This window comes from Cyprinodon variegatus, unplaced genomic scaffold, assembly GCF_000732505.1.
Source record: "Cyprinodon variegatus isolate N-32 unplaced genomic scaffold, C_variegatus-1.0 Scaffold508, whole genome shotgun sequence".
Classification (NCBI taxonomy): domain Eukaryota; kingdom Metazoa; phylum Chordata; class Actinopteri; order Cyprinodontiformes; family Cyprinodontidae; genus Cyprinodon; species Cyprinodon variegatus.
The window spans coordinates 597,336-620,105 of NW_015150961.1; the positions used below are offsets into that span (position 1 = coordinate 597,336).

Sequence of the window (22,770 nt, forward strand, 5' to 3'; positions counted from 1 at the left end):
TAGGAAAGTTCTTTGCAGTTTGCCACAAATCAAGTTCTTTGAGCAACAGGTGGAGTTAAATACAGAACAATCCCTGGAGAAAAAAGAGACAAGAAACCAAGTCGGAGGTTTACTTCCAAGCAGGATGCCACTAAACATACATATTAAACAAAAGAGAACTAAATGGTTAAGCTTATTATATATCTCAAGTTATTACAATAAAATCCAGGGATTCAAACTATTTATTTGTGGGGCCGAATATATTTTTTAAATGACAAATTCTAAAGGAAATTTTGGTCTTAACAGAGTTGTAGTTGGGATGTTTGTTTGTACAAGAGACACACACCAGTATTTCTTCCAAATCAAAGGAAAACTTTACCCACCCCCCTTAAGAGAACAGATATTTACTTACTGTAAGTAAAAGATTTCGAATTGAATTTTGACATCAGATCAATCTATGCTAGTAGGCAACATTTACTACAGTATATGCTAATAATGTTATGTTCTCCAAGTGTGATCTGATCATGTGAAAGGTTTATGCATTAAACTGCTCGGCACCAAAGCACAGAGCTTTAGCCTTCTTTCCCCTCTTTATATGCGAGGTTACCAACACCACCGCAGGCCCAGCGGGATGCCTTGGTACTCACTAGGCCAGCTCCGCAGGGGAACAGAGTGGCTTGCTGAGTTCAACACTTTAGTGCAATCATCACACAAGCGCTGTGGGCTTGCCCCTGGAATGCCTCGCCACCACAGCCTCGGTCACTGGCACCAACAGGGAGCAAAGAGTTCAAGAGGAAATCCAGTTATCAAGAGCGAAGGAGCAGAGGTTTAAGTCAACTGCCAGCCTCTAAGCATGAGAATCTCAAAGCATGATAACACTGAGTAATAACACAGCAGCTTCTCAGTATTTCCGTTAAAATGTCAAATAAAAATGTATGACATAATTCAATTGATTTTTCCTTTAAAAAAGAGCAGCTGTTATTCTAAAGCCGATCAATTTCTGCTAAATAATGTACAACATTGGTATTTCAGTTATGCTGATATTTATTTCTTCTAGTCTTTATTATGTTGGATTTCTTTCTTATAGATTATTTTGCACAAAATACTAATAAAAATGCTAAAGAGCAAAAAAATAAACACACGTTAAATTTAAAAATTTTACATGACATTTTAAAGAGCATTGTATTATTCAGAATGATATGTTTCCAGACAGCTTTAAGTTGTTGTATCTGCTGGTTTTGTGATTATAAATATATTTAAAGATTCATTTTGTCTTATTGTTAATCAATATAAAAACTTAATTAAAAAAAAGATGTGGAGAGCTCAGCAGTGTGGGGAAATTGTGGTGCTGCAATACTGAATACAAAGCACAGAAGAAAAAAAATCGGATCACCTAACGCTTTGTCTGGCTTCTCTTAAAAACAACTTTATACTTCAGGGACAGTATGGGAGGACATGTTTCTATTTCAAAACGTTCTTTAGTGAAACCTTTGTATACTTGTATAGTAGTCTCTTTCCAAAGCCTGTCAGATGCCTATTACTACTTTGGGCCCCAGCCAGTAGGAGGCCTCTAAGGGTAACTTGAATTATCAAGCAATTACTTAGTTCCCAAAGATAGATTGAAATAAGTGAAAGCTTTATTATTAGCAAACATACAAAGAGAAATGTCGTTTAAGAGTTGTATTAACTGTGAAAGGTAAATTTTGTTTACATCTTTAAGTTTTCACTCCTCCAAATTTTTCCTGAGAAGAGATCACTTGGAACAAAAACTTTAAATAACACTTTATAAGGTTTATGTATTAAATGACTAGAAAACCTGATAACAGTTTTGACAGAATTGTAATCTTACTCAGAAAGATTGGAAGGATACGATGAGCTTTGTCAGAGAGTCAGCAGCAGCCCCGAATAACAGTTAAAAAACTCATTTTATACATCTCCAGGGTCACACCCTGCCACATTATCACATCATTACATCATACACGTTTTTAAATGCGGAGACTTCCCTGGCTCTATCCATATCAGGACAGTACACAGTTGCCTCTGATCAAGGACAATGCTCCTATTTCAATCCCAAATCTTTGTTACATACATAATGAAGATGATATATATTATATATCTTGACAGAAGACCTGTCCTAATTAGATAAACTGCTTGGGAAAACATTAGTCTTAACACTTAACAGGCAGGTAGTATTAGGGTTTAACAAGAACATACATGAATAATAAAAAAATATTCCTAACAAAAAGAGTCCCCATATATTAGCTAAGATATGTTATCTAATTTTGATTATTATCTCTTATATTATAAAATATCAACAAAATGAAAACTGAGTGCTTTATGATGCATATGGCTAATTAAACAAAATACTCCTGTATCTTCATTTGCATTGTGCAGGAGTACCCAAATAATACAGAACTAACCTCATCACCACACATAGGGTCTATGGCAGGCCTTTCCAATATAGTTTAATTAATACAGTAAAGCAACCTGTTTAGTAATATAAAAGAAGGAGGAAAGAGGCCTTTAGGTTCTGTTACAAGGTTTCTAAAGAGTCTGTAGGTATGCCTACTTTGTTCCCACTGCTGTGCTACCTGATGTTACTGTTGCTGCAGCTGCAGGTAGTTAAAACTGATGCCGTTGTGTGCTGCACTGCATGTGTCCACCAGAGCACCTATAATAAACAGGACTAGTCAAGTTAAAATAAGATAAATTTGTTTATGTTTTTTCTGTCTATCATCATCACTAAGCTTACCTTTACTGTGTTTAAAGTGTGTCTGCAGGCAGACATAACCGCAAACAGCAGAGGTTATAGACATTTATTCTCAGTTAACTTTTAATGATGCAGGACTTGGCTGGGCATGCTCAAACCTGAGCCCGCTCAGCAGTGGCTCTGCTTCACTTTGTCCTGGCTAATCCTCCATGATCAACTCATGTGTGGGGGAAAGGTCAAAGGGGGGTGGGGGGGTCTTGTTTCAGACAGACAATATGTAAAAGGTAGGTGAGTACAGAACAGGGCCAAGATGGTGGGGAAGTCCCATGAGCTCACTGTCTAGCCAGATATTCCAGCAGCTATGAATGCCTCCTCCAGCTCCTGCCTCGAGGGGAATGTTTCCAAGGAGCCTTAAAGAGGTTTGGCTTATCTGAAAAACAGAGAACTACACTCAGGTTTTATCAAACCACATAGTTTCATTAAACCCCTGATGGACCTCTAAGCTTAAGGCTTTCGGTGATAGACGCTCAGCGGTCAAGGTGACACTTCACTTAGTAAATCCTTTCTGCAAATCAGCCACATTCCTTTTTTTATTTTTATATTTTTTAACGTTGTTTTCTGTCTATGCCCAAACCTGAATAAATTCATCTACAAAGAAATATACAAATAAATTGTTGTTAAGAAAATGCTGTTCAAGACATAAAGGCTGATGTCCAGGATGAGCTTTTAACCACAAAAGAAGCTTAAAGAAATAAACATCTCCTCCCAGATGGTTTGCTGTTCGTAAAATTCAAAGGTGATCTTCAAAAAGTCTTGAAGTTCCAGTTTTAATCAAGCTAAGTGGAAAATTCATTCTTGCATTTGATCAATTATAAACTTAATTAAACATAAGAAGAAAATGCCATCTTCTCTTCACTCCACGAGAACTCAGTAAAGTAAGGTAATTATAATTTTGATAATAAAACTAACAAAGAAAAAATAACGAACAATGTATAGGAAAAGCAATATTAGCTAAATTAGGGAATATAGTTTGAAGTGTAATTTATAATAATATAACAAATTATGTTGATATTCTTTCTCCTTAAAATTTCTTCCAAAGGATCTTTCTCTGTAATTTTCTCACTTTAGCAAATTAACTATAAAGGAAAACAACCAGAAAATGTGCTTGTTTATTATTTTGAGGCAACAGCAGGAACAATATAAAGAGTTAGCAGAAAGTTAGTGTTTTAGGTATTAATGTTGTCTACATAAAAACTAAATAATTTAGATACATGGAAAATATTTTCGCATTCATATGATTCTACTAGGATTCTGAGTTCAATTGTCAATAGCTACACTGGTTGATGAATCTAGACTGCCCTCTAGTGGAGAATAAGTTCATAGCTTAAATACAGCAGGCCCTTTCTAGAAGGGCATTTAGATGCCAAATATAGGAAATGAGTAAAATCTTTACAGATGAAGTTACAAATACACATATTTTTTAAATTGAATAAATAAATAAAACTGTCTTATTGACTTTATCTAGCTGTGTCGTCTGCCCTGGGTGGGTGAGGAAAGCAGACAATACATACCTGGTTACCGCCGTCAAGGATATTCCCACTATATTCTCACTGGGTCTTCCATACTTTTGAGTGACGCTGTGTTAAAATTTGAATCTATATAATCAAATATTAATTAAAACAAAATCTTCCTTGTCTCTAGGAGAGAGTTAAGCACATAAAACAGGGCTAGGAAGAGCATCTAGATAAGTATATTTTATCTAATGAATATCACTCTTTAAACTTGTATTACTTGTTTTGATTTAAGCTATAATTATTTGAGAAATTTTTTTCTATGATGATTGTTACCGTGATTAAGTAAAATCATACAAATTAAAAGATGTAATAATAATACATCAACATTGCTAAGTTTATATATATTGAGAAATTTTCTTTCGGATCACAAGTTGTGTAAGAATGCATTTGTTGATACATAGAAAGAAAACACAATAACAGATTTGTTTTCAGACCAGATCAGGAGCCTTAAAGCTAGTTTTACTTAACTAGTTTTAGTTTTACTAAAAAAAAAAAAAACACAGAGCACAAGATAAACGGAGTATAACACTGAGAACTTTGTGAGAATTTGCAACGGTAACACTGGAGAGATTAAAGTAAACTTTGGTTCATTTCTGCAGCTCCATTCTCTGACATGCATGGCATGTTGTAATGCAGACTTTTTGGGTTATTGTCAGATAAAGGACACCTTTCCTTGAAGATTCAACTGCAAATTTGAGGCAGTAGCCTGTTTTTTATAAAGAAAATTCAATCAATATTAGCTGGTTCAGTCCCAAATGATGCCCTATAAAGGGGTGTCTCTGGTATCACACAGGAATCATCTCATGATGGGTAAAATTAAAAAGCTTTTTCAAGACCTTCACTGCCTTAATGATGGCATTGTTTACAGAAGGATTTCTAAACTTCTGAATGTTCCAGTGAGCACTGTTGGGGTCATAATCTGGATGTGGAAAGAACCTCATTATACCATAAAGATACCATAGCCAGGTGCTCCTCACAACATTTCTGACAGAGGAGAGAAAACAATTATCTGAAGAGTTGTCCAGGAGCCAAAGACCACTTGTGGAGAGCTTCAGAAAGACCTGGAATTAGCAGGTCCAATTGTTTCAAAGAAAACAATAAGTAAAGCACAGCAAAGGAAAATCATAAATGGTTTCAGAGCAAGAAAATAAAGTAGCCAGTCACCTGACCTGAATCCAAAAGAAAACCTATAGAAAGAACTAAACCTTAGAGTTCATAGAAGAAGCTCATGAAACCTACAAGATTTGAAGACTGTTTGTGTGGAAGAATTGGCCAAAGTCACACCTGAGCAATGGATGCAACTAATTTCTTCATACAGAAGGCATCTTAAAGCTCTCACTGCCAACAAAGAAATAGAATCCAGAATAGAATATAAAATCCTCCTTCTCACATATAAAGCCTTAAATGACCAAGCTCTATCTTATATCAGAGATCTTGTTGTTCCTTATGTTCCTAACAGAGCACTTTGCTCTCAATCTGCAGGTTTACTAGTGGTTCCTAGAATTTCTGAAAGTAGAATGGGAGGCAGATCTTTTAGTTATCAGGCTCCTCTCCTGTGGAACCAACTACCAGTTTTAGTCCATGAGGCAGACACCCTGTCTTTTAAGACTAGGCTTAAAACTTTCCTTTTTGATAAAGCTTATAGTTAGAGTGGCTCAGGCTATCCTGAGCTATCTCTATAGTTATGCTGCTATAGGCTTAGACTTCTGGAGGACATCGGGGCCCCCATTTCATCACTCTGCTTATTCTATCTCTTTTCTCCCAATCTGCAGAATCTGTTAGTTCAATCTCTAACGTTACGCTCTCTCTGCCTTTTCTCATAGTAGCCTCATCTGTTCCTGTTTGGCTGTGATGCCACCCTGGAGAGAAATATCAGCTGTGCTGCTGCCATCAACACCCTTGTTTATAGATGTTGACTGGCTGGATATGCTCTCTTCATCCTGGCTCGGAGCTCGTCTGCCTTGCTGTCTGTTTCCTGGACAGGCCGCCTTTTACAGCTGCTTTTTGTATTTCTGCTTCTGTCTTCTTGAACCCCAGTCGGCCTCGGTAGATGGTCGCTCACACCGAGCCTGGTTCTGGTGGAGGTTTCTTCCTGTTAAGAGGGAAATTTTCCTCTCCACTGTCGCTACAAGCATGCTTTATGTTAGGGATTGCATCCCAGTCAATGAGTCGATGCAACCAACTGGTTTTCCTTAGATAGAAAACTTTTAATCAATTTGACTGTATGATCTGGTGAACTGTAAAGTGCCTTGAGATGACTTGTGTTGTAAATTGGTGCTATATAAATAAACTGAATTTAATTTAATTGAAATATATGGTTGATTCCTTTGTATGTGTGGATTGCATGGATTGTACCGACATCTGGTGAAAATGTCATGTCTATAGCACCTCTATAAATATACTTACTGAGGAAATGGTGGCATGTTCAATACTTATTTCACCCACTGTATAACTGAGTATCATCAGCATAACAGTGGAAATTAATCTCAAGCTGTCTAATTGTTCTACCAATTGGGAGTATATATATATAGTAAAGAAAAAAGAAAATTGGCCCTAGCTCTGATCCCTTTAATACTCCACAGGTAAACCTGGAGCATGTTGAAGATTTATCATTAACACAAACAAAATGAAATCTGTTAGCTAAATAAGATTTGAACTAACCTTGTTCTGTTCCTTTAATTCATACAAAATATTCAAGTCTTTCTGAAAGGATATTATTATCATCTGTATCAAATGCAGCACTAAGTTGTCAAGTACAGCAACAACTCTATTATCTGAGGCCATGAGAAAATCATTAGTGACTTTCCCCAGAGATTCTTTAAAAAATCAAACGAAACAACTCGTAGCTTTACCAACATGTCATATGTGGTACTTTGATGCAGTTCAACAAACATCCATCCATCCGTCCGTCCATCCATCAATCCTACTTTTTCGACTTATCAGTCAGGATCACATGGGGCTGGTGTTTATCTCTCCAGCAGTCTACAGGTCAGAGCAGGTACACTCTGGACAGGTTACTAGTCTATTGCAGGGCAGAACCAAATATTTGTTAATAGTCAAAGTAATATTTAAATCCACTTTTTACCTTCTTGCTGAATGTTTCGCTGACAGTCAGTCTTTTGTGCAAGATGTATAAAAATAAACACATCAAGATATGAAAATATCCTGTCTACAAATAATGCAAATGGGGAGCGGGATTGAACTAATGTTAAAAAAAACGCTCATTGACTAAAAGAAAAACCACACCTTTAATATAATGCGAAATTATGAAATTAAACATAATCCTCTGTTCTCAGTCTTTCTAGGTTTAAAGACATCTTCCACACAATGCTTAAGTTTATGGGCTTCTATGAGATGGAGTAGATCACAGAAAGTACTACATAGTTGGGAATTTTTTAATGTCATGTGTATATATATAGCACATGTGGAAGAATGTGTTAACGGGAGATTCTAAATCAATTCTGAAGCTCGACCAATAAAGAGGAAACAAGATTAGATAAAAATTTAACATTTGAGTATGAAAATAAAAGCTATTTGTGGCTGAAATCAAACACATCACTTTGTATCTCACTTTTTTACCTCATTATCGTAAAACATTGTTCTGCTAACATGTTTTTATTCAAAAGAAGCAGATTGCTTGATAAGGACAGCAGGTTATTCTGATTTATTGTTATCATTATATGAAATATCAGTATCTCAACTTCAAAAGATATTAACCAATTATATACAGATCATGCACTTTGGATTTTTGTGCCAGTATTGTTAAGTAATTCTTGTCTTTGCAAAAAAAAAAAAAAAAAATTATTTGGTAGGAATTTATGTTTCCGCTACGAAAACTAAAACAAGGCTCTCTGCCAAACAGCGTATTCTACCAGATAGATGCAGCTTTCTCAAAACAGTATGTATTTATCTAAGTCAAATTATCTTTGAAACACTCCTAAACTTTATCACTTATTATTGTATGTTTTTCAAATATTGTGAAGCTGGATGAAGCTTAATGCAAGCAGAATCTAGTAGAAAACCCTCCTAAAGGCTGCAAAGCCTAGGGTTGAATAAAAATGAATTCCACACTTTTCTTTATTTATATATAAGATTTTCAAAAACTGCATCTTTAAACCAAATGCACCAAATATCACATACAATCCAAGATAAATACATATAGGCTAGTAGCTGTAAGGTAAAAAATAGAAGAAAAAAAAGATTCAATGTATACATTTTATTCTATTTATCTTATTTTTATTTCTTATCAACTATTTTTATATTCTACAGAACTACATTTCTAGGTTTGGAACAAATGTGATTCATTTTATTGAAATAGTTACTTTGCATGTTTCACATTTTTAGGTTAATTTTCAAAAAAGAGCTTGAAGTGAAAAGAAAATGTGAGAAAAAGAACAGATCCACCTGTCCTTAATATTTTTCAGCTGTGAACAAGTTCCTCAGACGAGTTACTGTAATCAACGACAATGTTCCATCAGGGCTGAGAAACAGGTGCAACCTGTTTTTCCACCATCACAACAACAACAAAAAAAAAGTGGAGAAACCAAACGTGAGAACCTGCGCGTCAGTGTCTGCTTTGACATGACACATGGGGCAGACGCTTCGTTTACAATAAATAAGACACTTTTTAAATGCTGGTTATATTATGTTCAGATAAAGACACAGATACCTGTGACTCCCACACTGACTCCACATTGTAGCTAAAGTGTCATATAGTTGTGATTCTTCATATATGTGTCAAACAAAGCAGCTGTATCAGATTTCGAACAAGAAATTTTTTTTTCTTCTAGTTACAGAAAGAAAGGATTCAGCTGAATCAGAAATTACCATCTTCACAACTAAGAATGTACTACACAACAACCTCCATACAGTTAACTTATGAGAAAATCAGATGGATTGTTAATTATAAAGTCTTTAAAGTATCTAAAAACAAAACTATATTGACTCCAGTCTGGATGCATTTGTTTATTTTCACCCCTATTTCAGATCCACATCACAGCTCAGTTATGAAAGGTGGGGACAAATTGGCACAAGGGCCTTAAAAAAGATCTGGTGGGAGGTGACTCCTGCCTGCACCCAAAAAAACTCTGCTGTGAAACAACCAACAGCTGAAGTAGAAAATGGTGAATGGTCGAAACATGCAGTATCCTATGGGATTAAGTCAAACAAATCAGCAGAAAAAAAACAACAAAGATTGTTAAGGATTCCAAAGGCAAAAGGATTTTTTATATATATATATATATATATATATATAATTTACAGCTATCATAAGTCTGATATGAGAGAACTAACGAACTGTTCATGTGTCATGTCAGTCCCCTCGATTCCAGTCACTTAGAAGCTCATTCTGTGGAAAACAGAAGCAAAAACATGTGGCTAAGGCACTCTGTAAGAGTTTTAAATCCAGATATAGTCTGTCTTATTCTTTTTTATAGTATATAAAAGAGGTCTTGACTCAGTCCCTGAGCAGTCCTAGTTTCTTTAGGGCTTCACGTCGGTCATCTTCATTCTCTGAGCGAGGGCAGATCAGCACACTGATGCCTTGTGATCTAGGCAGTTTGGAAGACTGTCTCTGGTGGGAGGCTTGTGTGGACTGGGGCTTCTGAGAGTGTGGCGATCCACTTGCCACCAAACCATCTCCCTTAGCGTGAGAAAAGTCTTTCCCACTTCCCAGAGAAGCAGGTCGAGGCCGAGTGTTGCGTAGGTGCTTTGAGTCTTTCTCGCCGCTGGCTCTCATGGATAAGTTTTGAGCGGACATCTGGCTGCTCAGACCTAAGCCTGATCTCTCCAAGGTTGCAGATTTCATACCAATCACCTTTGGTGGGGTAAGCTGATTAAGCGGTACAGATGGGGTATTAGAAGAGGTACTGAAACTTGTCTCAGTGTCTGCAGAAAGTTGGTTATCTACAGGCCCAGTGGGATCACAGAAAGCTGCTGGTGCTGGGAGGATTTCAGCATCCTGGATGGGAGGGGATGCAGAAGAGGCTGATGGTAACACAACCGGAGCAGGTGATGTTTGAGCGGTGAGTGCTGGAGGGGGGTTATTAACTGGGGTGAGAGATGGGGTTCTAGGTGGTGAATGGGTAGCACCAGGACTGACTGGTGGAGAGTGGCTCTGTGAGCCTCTGTTTGCAGCAGATTTCAGAGGAAGATTAGGGCTAACAACAGGGCTGGATTTCTCTTCGTTGTCTTTTAGCAATCCAAGCTTCCGGAGGGCCTCAATCCGAGTTTTCTGAGGGTCCAAAATCATCCGATCACTTTGGGCAGGCATCACATGCCCTGGGTTTCCATGTGACTGAGATGTTGGGGATTTTTGTGACTTTAACAAGATGTTTGTAGGAAGCTTCTTAGGTTTTGGGGCCACAGCAGGTGGACTTCTGGGCTCTGGAAAATCAGCAGGGGGACTCATTAGGGGAGTGAGGGGAACTTCTGAGTGTTTGCTTGGATAATCTTCAGTAGCAGAGAAGGTTACAGGTTTTCTCAAAGAGGATCTCTGGTGCATCTGCTGCAAGTCAAGAGTTGGTTTTTGCTCTAAAGAGCCGTTTGCAGGTGGGGGGAGCACAGTCATTGTCTCTGGAGGTACAGCCAGGTCTGATTCATCCATGAAGTCTGTAGGAGGAGGGATTATTTCCAGATCAAGCTCTGAGGCCTCTGCAGAATTTAACTTTGACCCCTCAGTTGTTTTTTCTGATGATGATGTGTAACCAGTAGCACCATCAGAGACGATAGTATCAGTTTCAACCCTCAGGTCCTTCTTTTCAGGATCTTTCATGTCAACTACAGAACTGGAAGCAGTTTGTGGTGTAGTATGACGCTGACTTTCACGTGCTCTGGTTAACCCAGTGAGTAGAGGATCTGTTGCTGGGTGGGTGGTTGGTGTGGAGATCTTGTGACTTCCTGACCCAAGCATATGGACAATCAAAGAAAGAAAAACCATTGAAGTTAAAACTTCAATCACTTTTTTTCAAACAGTGCAGGAAACATTCAACTGATGCAGACATCAAACAAAACAAATATTTGACAGAGCATACCGTTTCTTCTTAACTGATTGTGTGGTTCTGCCCTTGACAACACGTCTGGTTCATCATTTGATAAGCCACTGTCTTCCTGAACTTCCAACGCTTCGATTGTTTCCTCCAGATACATCAGACATGCCTTCTCCTCTGCAGATAGGTGCTCCATACTATCCTGGCTCTGCAAAATAATATTAAACAAACTAAGCATTTACTTAATTCAGAATTCCATCGATCTTAAATATTTGTAAAGGACAAAAGGAACATTTTGAGTCCTAAAAACAAAAACATTAAGCCATATTGGTCAGATATCCATAGATTTTGTGTCCCATGTCTCAAAGAATGTCGTTCTCTGTGGCAGAAAATGCACAAATAAGCATTTTTTTTTACAGGAGTATCACAGAAAATGGATAAAGGGGGCTCTTTTGAAGCTAAAAACATTTGCAGGACATGAGGGCAGGATCCGTAGAAGTAAACAGTTGGAGAAAATAGATTTTTCCTCACCAATTCCAAACACACTGTCCACTGTAAAGATGTTTCCCAGTGGATAATGAAAACAAATTGGATCATAAAACTAAGGGAAGCAACAAGCAAAATGCAACAAGCTTATGTGAAAATATGTTATTTTTGTGTAAGACCATCCTTTCTTGCTTCAGTAGCATATTTTGTTTCTTCTGTGTCCTCAGCTGTCCTTAGAAATGCAAATGCCATCTGGGTTTGGCAATGTCTCTTCAATCCAAAACATGTGGAACTTTAGCTTTAAGTGACTTCTTAGGGTCAAAGGATATATGTGTGAGGATTGCTGTATGGGAACTAACTACAGATTTATTGCAGTTGAGATGAGATATAATCCGTTTTCTGTAATATTTGGCTGCATTTTTAGCTGTCATGTGGTTCCCTTTTTTAAATTAACAAAGCTATTGTAAGCATGTCTAAACGCAATGACATATGCCCTTTAATGTTTTCTCTGGTCTGAATAATATTAAAGGACAGTGGGTTAAACTTGAGTTGCTCCAGATTTTGCTCCATTTCTGTCTGTTAATGATAATTACAACCCTTAACACAAACTTTGTTTCTTCCTTTTATTTTATAACTGACCTTAAAGAAAAAGGCATTGAACAACAAATAAAAGACAGACATGATGGGACTTGCGGCGCCACTCACCCACACAGAGTTTGTGCTGATTACACTATCACAGCTCCCTGCACTGTCCACATTACTCAAGGACTCCATGGCAACATTGCCTGGCCATGTGCCACTCCTAGACATTGCACAAAGACGTGTATTACTGCTGGTTCTGTTTGTCGCTGTCCAGTCTTGCTTGTTTAAGTTTTACTTGTCACTCTGGGAGGTAATCTGTTAGGGTAAGAAAGAAAAGTTTGAAGACAACAACAAACAGGCGTTTGAGAGACCCTAAGGTCACCGTATTACAAAAGATTTCCTTCAAGTTGCAAAGCAGATATAAACATATTGTAATAATTGTTTTTTATATATAACAGCTTACTTGTGCTGCAACATGAAAAATATAAAGAAAAAGAAAGAAAGTGACTTTTTAAGTGTATTTCAAATATTTAGGTGCATAAAGGTGATTGCATGTGAACAAATTAAAGTTGGGTTGAAGATATTAGACTAGAGTCATGTGTCTTTCAGATGGCCAATAAGGTTAGGTATACCAACTCATTTGTTGAAGAACATAGCTTAAAAAGCTAAAAAGAAGTCACTCATCTGGAGTTAACAATAGAAAGCCCTGATCTGGGCTGAGCACGAACAAAGTTATTCAATATAATTCTGTTCAATTTATTTATATACCGCAAATTTAGAACACGTCATCGCGAGGTACTTTACAGAGACAATACGGTCAGAATGGCTTAAAGTTTCTGTCAATGAAAAAAAGTTGATTGCCTCCTATCATTGATTTGCTAGACATAGTTGCTGCATACAACAACAATTTTCGTTATCGTTCACTCTTCAGCAATCCCCCACACTGAGATGCATGTAGCAACAGTGGAGAGGAAGATTCCCTTTTAAGCCGGGCTTACACTGTGGGATTTCTTTTGCTCTTTTCGGGGCGATTTTCCAGTCGTGCGAGAATTTTCCAATCAGGCCGACTTTTAGCCTGATCGTGTGTCGTGTAGTGTACAGGAGGTAATGGATGGGGATCAGCCTCTCATGACTACCTGCCGATCAGGAATCCTGAGGTCGGAAGAAAAACAAACATTTTTGATTTTCATTTGACCGTTGTGGGCAAATCGCTCAGTTGGCATGCACAAATAAGGACTCCCCTTCCTCTTCTTCCTTACAGATGAAAACACAGAAGCATGGTGGGGGTGCGAGCGAATTGGGAGTTCTTTCTGTAAAATTGACAGACCATAGTTACCACGTTTGCTCACCCATGTCTTTGTCCAAATACGTCGTTGCCTTTTCTTTTTAGGGCTTTCAGCAGACAAAATTGCACAAATTGCCAAGGCAGTGCATTTCACTCTAATGAGCTTCATATTCCTCTTCTACTCATTTGGATTCCAGATAGACAAGTCTGAGTAGAGCCATCTCACTGCGGAGCTGAGTGCGACGTGGTTTTTAGAAGTACAGTTTGAGCAGGTAGATCGCATCAGAGCATCGTGCTGAACATGCATCGTGAGCTGTGAGCCCGCACTGTACGACGAAATCCTATGGTTTGACAGACTGAACAAATCGCACAGTGTATGCCCGACTTTAACAGGAAGAAACCTCCGGCAGGACCAGCCTGCTCACTGTAGGGTTCAAGGAAAAATAAAATAGGAAATAGTTTGAAGGGTAGGAGCCCATTGCAAGCCAATATAGGAGACTTACGGCAGCTATAGATCAGCTTAGTAAGTTCATTTTCATTCAAATTAGATGCCCATCTGAAAGATAAACACTAGAGCCCAAGTTTGCATCAAGTATGGTTTACTAATATAAATGCTTTAAGACATTAAAAAGACAATTTGATGAGCTTGAAATGTGTAAGGTTGTCACTCTATATCTTCTCATATTTTTTAAAGAAATTTCAATAAGACCAAGGGATGTGTTTGAGTTCACTGTTTTGCTAGAAAAAAAAAACTTTGGAAAAAAATCTCATTAACATTATGTAAATTACTACACATTTTTCTTCTGGCCCGTTTCAAGAAAACTTGAAATTCTAGCTCAAAACTGAACTAGAGGCTGAGGTGCAGTCAAGAGGAGCATATCAGAGAGCACAGGATGCAAAATGAACTGTAGCTATCAATGATCACAATCATTGAGGTTGCATGTTTCTTGCAGGAGGTTTACCTTTATTAATTTAAAAAGAAATACTTAGTATTTTTAAAATTTGCATCAAAAGAACCTGCTAATCTTGTTAAATCAAGTTAAAAAGATCTACCAGATTATAAAAACACACTTCATTTCAAACACCAAAAAGAGTTTAGAAAAGTTGCAAATAACTGATAACATTGAAATTTATCTAAGATTACCGTTATTTAGCTTCCAACATTAAATTTGCATGATGCAAATAACAGCAGAGTGTAACCTAAAACTGTTTATAAGGATGTGGTACCTTCATTTATGCAGAGAAGCTGAATATAATTAGAATGTTTCGCTCCTCTTTTTGAGTGGTCTTTAGCCATTCTTCTTGCTCCAGCTGCACAGTCATTTATAAAGGTTACATAAACTTAAAAAAAAAAAAAAAAAAAAAACATTTTTAAGCCTCTTTCTATGCACAGGTTGTTGACAGGAACATATGCATTCCTCATTCATACACTGGCCCATGCATACATATTTTTGAAAGAGGAAAATGGCAATGCAAATGATGAGGTGGGGAATTAAAGCAACACTGTCTCATGGTTGCTTAGAATATAATTTCACTCCATATCAAACTTTATTAATAAACTGACTTTATCATAACCATTAAAAACCACAGTATAATACATATGCTTGGGTTTGTGAGTCTTTCTACATTTGATCAACAAGCCAACTTTAACCTTAAATCAGTCTTTAGATATTGAAATGCTTTCTCACTTTCACATTCCTCTTACCAATGTTCAGCAAGGTGATGTGTGCCACAGAGTAAGAAAGGAATTGTTACAAAACTTTGCAAATTGGAGAATCAGGAAGAAACACATTTTCAAAGTCACCAAAATTACCTAGCCCATGATTATGACTGGCTTGAGTTCATTACTTTCATTAGAACAATGGTATCTATGTGCTTAACTGTATCAAATATTGGAGAGAAAGACCCACTGGACTAACGCCACTAGAGATAGACATGGGCCTGCTGGTATTAGCATTTGTTTTTTTTCTTTTCCTAAATTGGTACTGGCTGATGTATGCAAGTATCTGCAGATTCATTAGTGCAACTGTCCAACCAATAGGTAGGACATACCATCTGCAAGAAATTGATGTGTTTCAGCTATAGTTCATGAGCGGTAGTCAGCTTAATAGATAATCCACATATCTATCAGGAAATACCTTAATCTAATGAGCAAATGCAACTAAGATCTGTCAATTTTTTTCCCATATTAAATCTTAAAGATACCACAGAGTGCTGGTTATACAGATTTTCGTGTTTGTTTTTTTTTTGTTTGTTTGTTTGTTTTTTTGTTTTTTTACAATTACAGCTGTTATGAGCACCATAGCAAGAATTATCTCACAGGTGATCAACATAATCAGCAGTGAATTAACTCTCCGTCTGAAGCCACTTTTGGGAATAAATAATTCAGTGAAATTATCCACAGGTTTGAGATACTGCTCCATACTGCTATCCGTGTTGGATAGTACTCTTAATATGACCAGTCCACACATCACAAACACATCTATTTCGGCCTGGATTAAACTGCACTTTTCAAAAACTCATTAACATTCATAAGGTCTTTAGCAAAAAACATTTTTGTTTTAATGTAAGCTTGTAGAGAGCAGAACCTGAGGTGGAACTCAAAATGTTGAGGTGTAGCAGGGATTTGCAAGGAAACTGCAAGCTGGTTAAGGCAAGTTAAAATTCTGAAATGTATTATATATCAAATGTTTCATAAATTAGACCCAAGATGACTGAGGGGACGGGGGGTCTGGGTACTATTCCATAAGGGACCAACAACAATACAAAGCAAAATGTATACAGTGTTAAACTGAGGCGAAGATGACTAGTGAGCTGTGTGACATTACCGGTACATAGTTTTCCTCTGCTTCCTGGATGTCATGTCAGTCAAGAGGAAGGTATGCCTGGCTCAAACAATACACCCAATAACTCTTCTGATAAGGGGTTACAAGGATGTAAAACTTTCACAACCTCATTAGCAGCTTTTTTTTTTTCAAAAGGGGAAACAAAACCAGGAAAAATACTTTGAACAGAGATAGGAAATAAAATAAAAGTTATTTGAGATGTGTTGTTTCACTTCAAAAAATAAGATAAAATAGCTTGTAACCATACAAAAAAATATATATAATTTACTCTTAATGACGAACAATCAGGTTTTTACTTTTGGGTGCACCAACATATAGTCTGTTTCAAATGGCTCACCACAGCAGAAAAGCATACCTTTATTGTTTTTTATCTCAGAAAATTTGAATAACCATATGAGATCAACTGAAATGAAAGTAGAACTATGTCAATAAGCTGTTCTGTTTGCAGGATTATTAAAGTAGCACATTTCAGGTGTAAAGTTATGCCATACAAACGCATCCATATGTCGAAAGGTTTCAAATTAAGTTTCGGTAAATAAAAATAAAATTTTCATTAAAACAAATATCAAAAATGTCCAACTGAAAGATCACACACAAGCATATCTAACAACGCCTGCTTTAACCTGAGGGAGGAAACAGGGAGACAGTATCACAGCTTCTCTAAATTCCCTCAGTATGTTGAAACAATCAAAGACTCAATGAAAATATTTCAGGTTTATGCTTATTGGGAACAATTTCAACCCCCATTATTTAAAATGAGACTTGATTGAGATTTAATTGCTGACAATAATATCAAAAGTTTAGCGTGGAATTTAAACAAATTTACAGAACAATATTAACTCATTTAATCAAATACTGAAAGTCTAATAAAACATCTACTGCACAAAGCAATATGTATTAAGCATTTATTTATATTCATTTAGAGGATTGCGACTTGCAGTTGATAAAAAACCCAAATCCTGTTTCTGGGCACGCATTCAACATTTGACCAATAATATAAAGAAGATGACAAACACGTATATTTTGGCTATATTGCCGGCTAGAAGACCAGTCTTCCAAGGGACGAGGCAAAGGATTGAGGTTGCCTGAGTTTAAGTGTGACATTTCCACAGTCAGAGTTTATTTAAGTTGCAGTGACTGCTGCTGTTAGTCCTCTGTATTTTATATAGTCCAAGTTTACCATACTTACCAGGAAACATTAAAGCATTTTTTAATGTTTCCCTTTGATTACGAGCTGCTTGGGGGATGCCAATTTCATTTTGGAGAAGGACTTGGGTCTTCCCCAATGTCGTAATGACACAACAATAGGCCCATAAGCCTCATATGAAGTACAACACGTGATAAAGGTTCAGGATACGGCAACAGTTCCATAAATTGGCCAAGAAGAAACTAATTTGTAATTCTCAGTAGTATATGATCACACATCACACACTGTAACTGCGCACCACCACATGTGTCAGACATCCCCACTTTTAAAAACTAATTTCAGGTCAGAGAGATGCTTATCGAACATATTAAAACATATGAGTTTTTTTTTTGTTTTTTTTTACCAACCGTCTAATGAACTATACACAGTTATTAACATAGTAATTAAAAGTACTACTGTCTGCTTTGCTATTGGTGTCGCGTTTAAACGGCTCACCATCATGTTGAAATCAGCAATATGTTGGGGTATAATACGGTCCGGTGCGGTCAGTCATTTCAGTATCGGTATCAGGTGGGTTTGAGACGAATTTTTCGCACCATTACATCTGTAAAGAGACGTCCTAGTCTATAATTGCGTAGGGGACCCACAAGGTGTCAATGAAGGGGCCCCTAAGAGGTTGTAGGCCCCTAAGCAACTGCTGTAGTTGCTTACTGATATTTACGCCATTGGTCCTGCCCAAACTGCCAAAGGTATTGCATGAAAAGGTATAGTTTAGGTCAGTTTTAACTAACTGATTTCCAGGTATAGAGAATCTACAGACAACTGTCAAGACGAGTTGGAGAGGCATAAGACCAAGGAAAGCAAATCTGCTGAAGGTCTCAGTCAACCTCAGCTTTCATTAAAAATCCAGACTGATTCCCTTTATTTCTGCACTGCATTTATTGGTTTAATTAAAGCAAAACAAGTTCTGACCAAGTAAAGCATACCATATGGTTCACATATTAATATATGTTTCTTTGTATTTTTGTTCTTATGTGGAACTCTACTTCTTCTGAGAAGCAGGAAGCAGAGGATTGATTAGCTATAAGATGGAATGGTCAAAGGGGACATGATGAATCTCTAAAATATATATTTACCGGTATGTAATTAATCTATGCAATAGAGTTTTATTTCTAAATTACATACTGAAATTACGTAACTTTTTAATATTATTCTATATACGCTTGTATTTTCCTCTGGGAATGTTGACTATAACAGAGATAATGTTTTTTACTTAATAAATAGGTAGGGCTTGCTCTAAAAGAAAGTAATAAGTACCAATTTTTATGATACACTAGAAACTAATTTGCAATCTTCATTTCACTTGCAAATCCAACAAAAGCATTCCTGGACACTGGAATGGCTCTTCATATTTTGGAAGCACTGGGAATTGCTGACATAAACACTCAGCTAAGGCAGCTGGGAAAAAAACAAACAAACTGATCTTCAAAAACGCCCATATTAACAATAGTTTTTTCTAAAACAAAAGGTGGTTGACTAAACACACCTCCGTGCAAAAGCCTCAATAGCCACTAATTACTGTCCCTCCCATTAGGACATTCAGTTTTTAAAAAGCAAGATAGGAGCAACGAGCCAACACCTTCCAGGGTTGAACAAGACAAAAAAACAAAAAAACACCTGAAGTAGCACCCACAGCTGAATAAGATCTAATGATGACAGGAATGTCACTTTACTTGTTCTCTTGGCGCTGAGACAGATCTGATTGAGCTCTGATGTGACTGGGTATCACAGTTCACCTGCAGCAAAACTATTTGAACTAACATGGAATAATCACTAGTTTCCATCAGTACATTTTTTTCTGCCAGACTTGTAAAAAAAAAAAAAAAACCCAGAACATAATTTACTGTCTCCTTGGGCACAATTACAAGTGTGATAAAACACACAAGGTCCCAATAATAAGTATGTTTTCAACAGCAGAAGGTCTGCTTGATCTGGTTAATGATTTACTGTAGCCCATACAAAAGGTCATGGGCAGCATCATGTTGAGCAACCCTCAGCCTGCAGGGCTGAATGAAAATTGTTCATTAATGTTTAGCTTGGCAGCTTATCCCCGCTGAACAGCTTTTATTGACTTTAATGAGCAAATATTAGCATTCCTCCCAAAGCAATGTCCACTAAAGCAGATATTCTCATTGGATCATTTTGGTTGAAAAAAAAAAAGTTTCAACTAATAAACGTTTTCAACACTTAAAAAAAGAATCTTACATAAAAAAATAGAACATCATCTAAAACAAGGAAAATACTTTTCAATCAGCCAACACATATTATTATTTTAAATAATAGTAAATATTCAAGTAATTTATATATATATATATATATATATATATATATATATATATATATATATAATAGTTTAGGCGTTATTTTACTATCATTATATTTGGATAAGAAGGAGACGCGTGTAACGTGAGAGTGGTAGTTTTAAAATAACTCACTTGTGTTGAGAAAGCTTCTATAGTTCCACAGATGTTATGGTTCTTTCTCTCTTCATATGGACTCACATAGGCGCTGTCCGCTCTCAGTCCATAGCTGGCATAAAACCTCAGAGCTCCGGGCTGTTCCTGGAAGTAAAGCTGCGCGAAGCGCTGCAGCAGACGCGGCAGGTACGAGACCTTCTTTAACAGCAGGCAGGTAAGGAAGCGACTTACACATATTGCCGATGGACCAATCAGAGCACAGCAGCCGGAGCCGTTTCCAGGGAAACAGCAACGGCAGGCAAATGAGCGCAACCCAAAATTATAGCCGCATATATTTTCGTCGAATCAGACATTCTCTCGTACAACGGTGTAACTTAAATTACCGATAGTTAAACCCCCTATGCAAATGTAGACTAGGACGTCTCCTTTCAGATAAAAATAGTGCGATAAATTCGTCTTTAACCCACCTGATGCCACAGTTAAATTGACCGGACCGTGTTTATACACCAACATACGGCAGATTTCAACATGATGGTGGACACAGTGGTACTTTTAATTACTATGTTAATAATAACTGTAAAGTTCATTAGATGGATGGTAAAAAAACAAACAAACAAAAAAAAACAAAAACAAAACAAAAAAACACTAAAATTATATGTTTCAAACCGCAATAAAGAGCTTTAAAAAACTATGTTTTTGAGTATTTTATTGTTTACATTACAATTTGGAATTATGGGTAATCCAGAGGTAGTTCATATGGGGTCCACCCAGATAATATTGCTTACGGGCTTATTATTGTGTCGACAAGGCAAACATATATAAAACATTGATGCACTATAATGGCATAAAATGACTTGCTACCTTATCTTTGCTGTTGGACCCAGCTTTACCTTTGGGACTGCCTTAATGCTCCATAAAATTTAACAAGGAGTCAGAAAAAGATTCACAGAGATTAAGGATTTGTGATCCATTTTAACATGACAGCATCCCAAAGTTGGGGTCGGGTTGTCAGATGTACGCATTTGATACAAATCTCTTTTCCCACCTGTAGTATCCTCAGTAATTTAATATGTAGTACTACACCCACGCCACCACAGGGATAGCATACCCATGTCACCTATAGAAATACATATAGACCAGAACATAGAACAACTAGATGATTAGACAGATAGGAGACACGTTATAATAGTTCTGTGTTAGTGTGCACAATAAAGATAACTAAAAGGACATGCTTTGGATGGACATTATGATTTATGATTTATAAGTACATGTTATCACACCACCTCACCCGAAAAGCATTTTGTTGAATTTTGACTTGTTGGCTGTGTAGGACTAAAGTTAATTTTGCGCTTTGTGCCATTGAGTACACTTAGGTAGGCAGTAGCATAAGGTTCTATAAACAGTAAGGTTTTTAAAAGTCTTTTATGAAATATGGTGGCTTTCTGGTGCTATTTTTAAAACCTTAAAGAAAGACCATTGCCTTCACTCTCCCTGTGGTTGTTGTTCATGATGTAACTATAGAGCCATTGTAACCTGGTTTCCTGGCACTGGAGATCAGGCTGAACTCCTCACAGCTGAAAAACAAATTTTCATTAGTCAGTCATTAGCTAAAAAAGATCAGTTTCTGTCACTCTGCAGATTAGATGCTAAAAGAGCCACTTCGTATTAATTCTGAACAGCAATGATTCTGCCTTACACCACCCTGTGAGCAAGTTGTTTACTGGGCAGTCACAGCAGGGTCAAGGTAGGTACTTTCTGGAGGGGGCAGGTAATCATTGTTTTATAGATAATTATGGCCATTTGTTTTCCAGGGGAACTGCTGTCCAGAGAAAATTCCAGAAGATTACATAATGCATGGATCAAGCAAAAATACTACTTAAGGCATGATCTTGACAAAGGATTTACATTGTATTATTGTTAACACCAAAAAATGATTTGTTAGATATTAACCCTTTAAACAACACTTAACACTGTATATTACACTTCCACCAGCTTGAAGCACTAAAACAAGGCAGGAATGATTTGTTTTCATCTTGTTAATGCCAAATTGTGACCCTACCTACTGTATTTGCACCTGAAAGAGAGGCTGCATTTTTGGTAGGTTAACCTTTCCACACAGTTGCTCTGGTGACACTGAGTTATTACGATCTATAGTATTATCTGGCCGAGTGCCACAGGGGGCGTGTAAGACCTAATTCCAGAAGCAGAAGTACCAGTAAATGTACTCTTTTTCCAGAAACAAAGCCTCATGTTTGTGACGCAAATGCACGTTATGAAAATCCCAGCCTCCTTTGACTTTTTTTTTTTTTTTGTTTTGTCATTTCCCAGACTACTCACACTAACCTTTGTGGTCACTAAATAACTAAAGTGTTACTATCAACTGACACAAATTCTGGGTCCCTTTACTACTATACTTATGGTTACATTACTTTACAGGCAGAATTACATCAGTAGGCCAATTGATCATCAAACCGATGACTCAAAGGAAGCATATGACCCAAAATTTACCAACCAAACTTATTTCTGCTCTGATAGCATTAAAGCTCTTCATTTATAAGCCTAGCTGTTGGATTTTAATATAACTAAAAATTATTGCATAAAGGGCTTATACCAACCTGCAACTTGCCCTTTTTTTGATAGGACTGAGGCCATTTAAAATACAGCTGCAGTAAATGCTGTAATTTCCTGCTATTGAATC

General features: G+C 37.0%; 1 protein-coding gene across 1 annotated transcript; it reads right to left on the reverse strand.

Moving 5' to 3' along the window:
- Positions 1-7,717: 7,717 nt before the first annotated feature.
- On the reverse strand, positions 7,718-20,261 carry LOC107094820 (specifically androgen-regulated gene protein-like). Its single transcript, XM_015390672.1, has 4 exons — positions 20,091-20,261; positions 12,441-12,632; positions 11,295-11,457; positions 7,718-11,160 (listed from the first exon to the last, which is right to left on the reverse strand). The coding sequence occupies exons 2-4, from the start codon at positions 12,543-12,545 to the stop codon at positions 9,719-9,721; spliced, it is 1,710 nt and encodes a 569-aa protein (XP_015246158.1). The 5' UTR covers positions 12,546-12,632; positions 20,091-20,261; the 3' UTR covers positions 7,718-9,718.
- Positions 20,262-22,770: the final 2,509 nt, after the last annotated feature.

What these genes read in the sequence shown, in the direction of transcription:
- LOC107094820 (XM_015390672.1), bottom strand. Translation starts at nt 12,545, where the DNA reads ATGTCTAGGAGTGGCACATGGCCAGGCAATGTTGCCATGGAGTCCTTG. An exon ending in TCAGCACAAACTCTGTGTGG is followed by an intron (nt 11,458 to 12,440) that starts GTGAGTGGCGCC and finishes ATTATTTTGCAG; the next exon opens with AGCCAGGATAGTATGGAGCA. An exon ending in CAATCAGTTAAGAAGAAACG is followed by an intron (nt 11,161 to 11,294) that starts GTATGCTCTGTC and finishes TGCTTGGGTCAG; the next exon opens with GAAGTCACAAGATCTCCACA.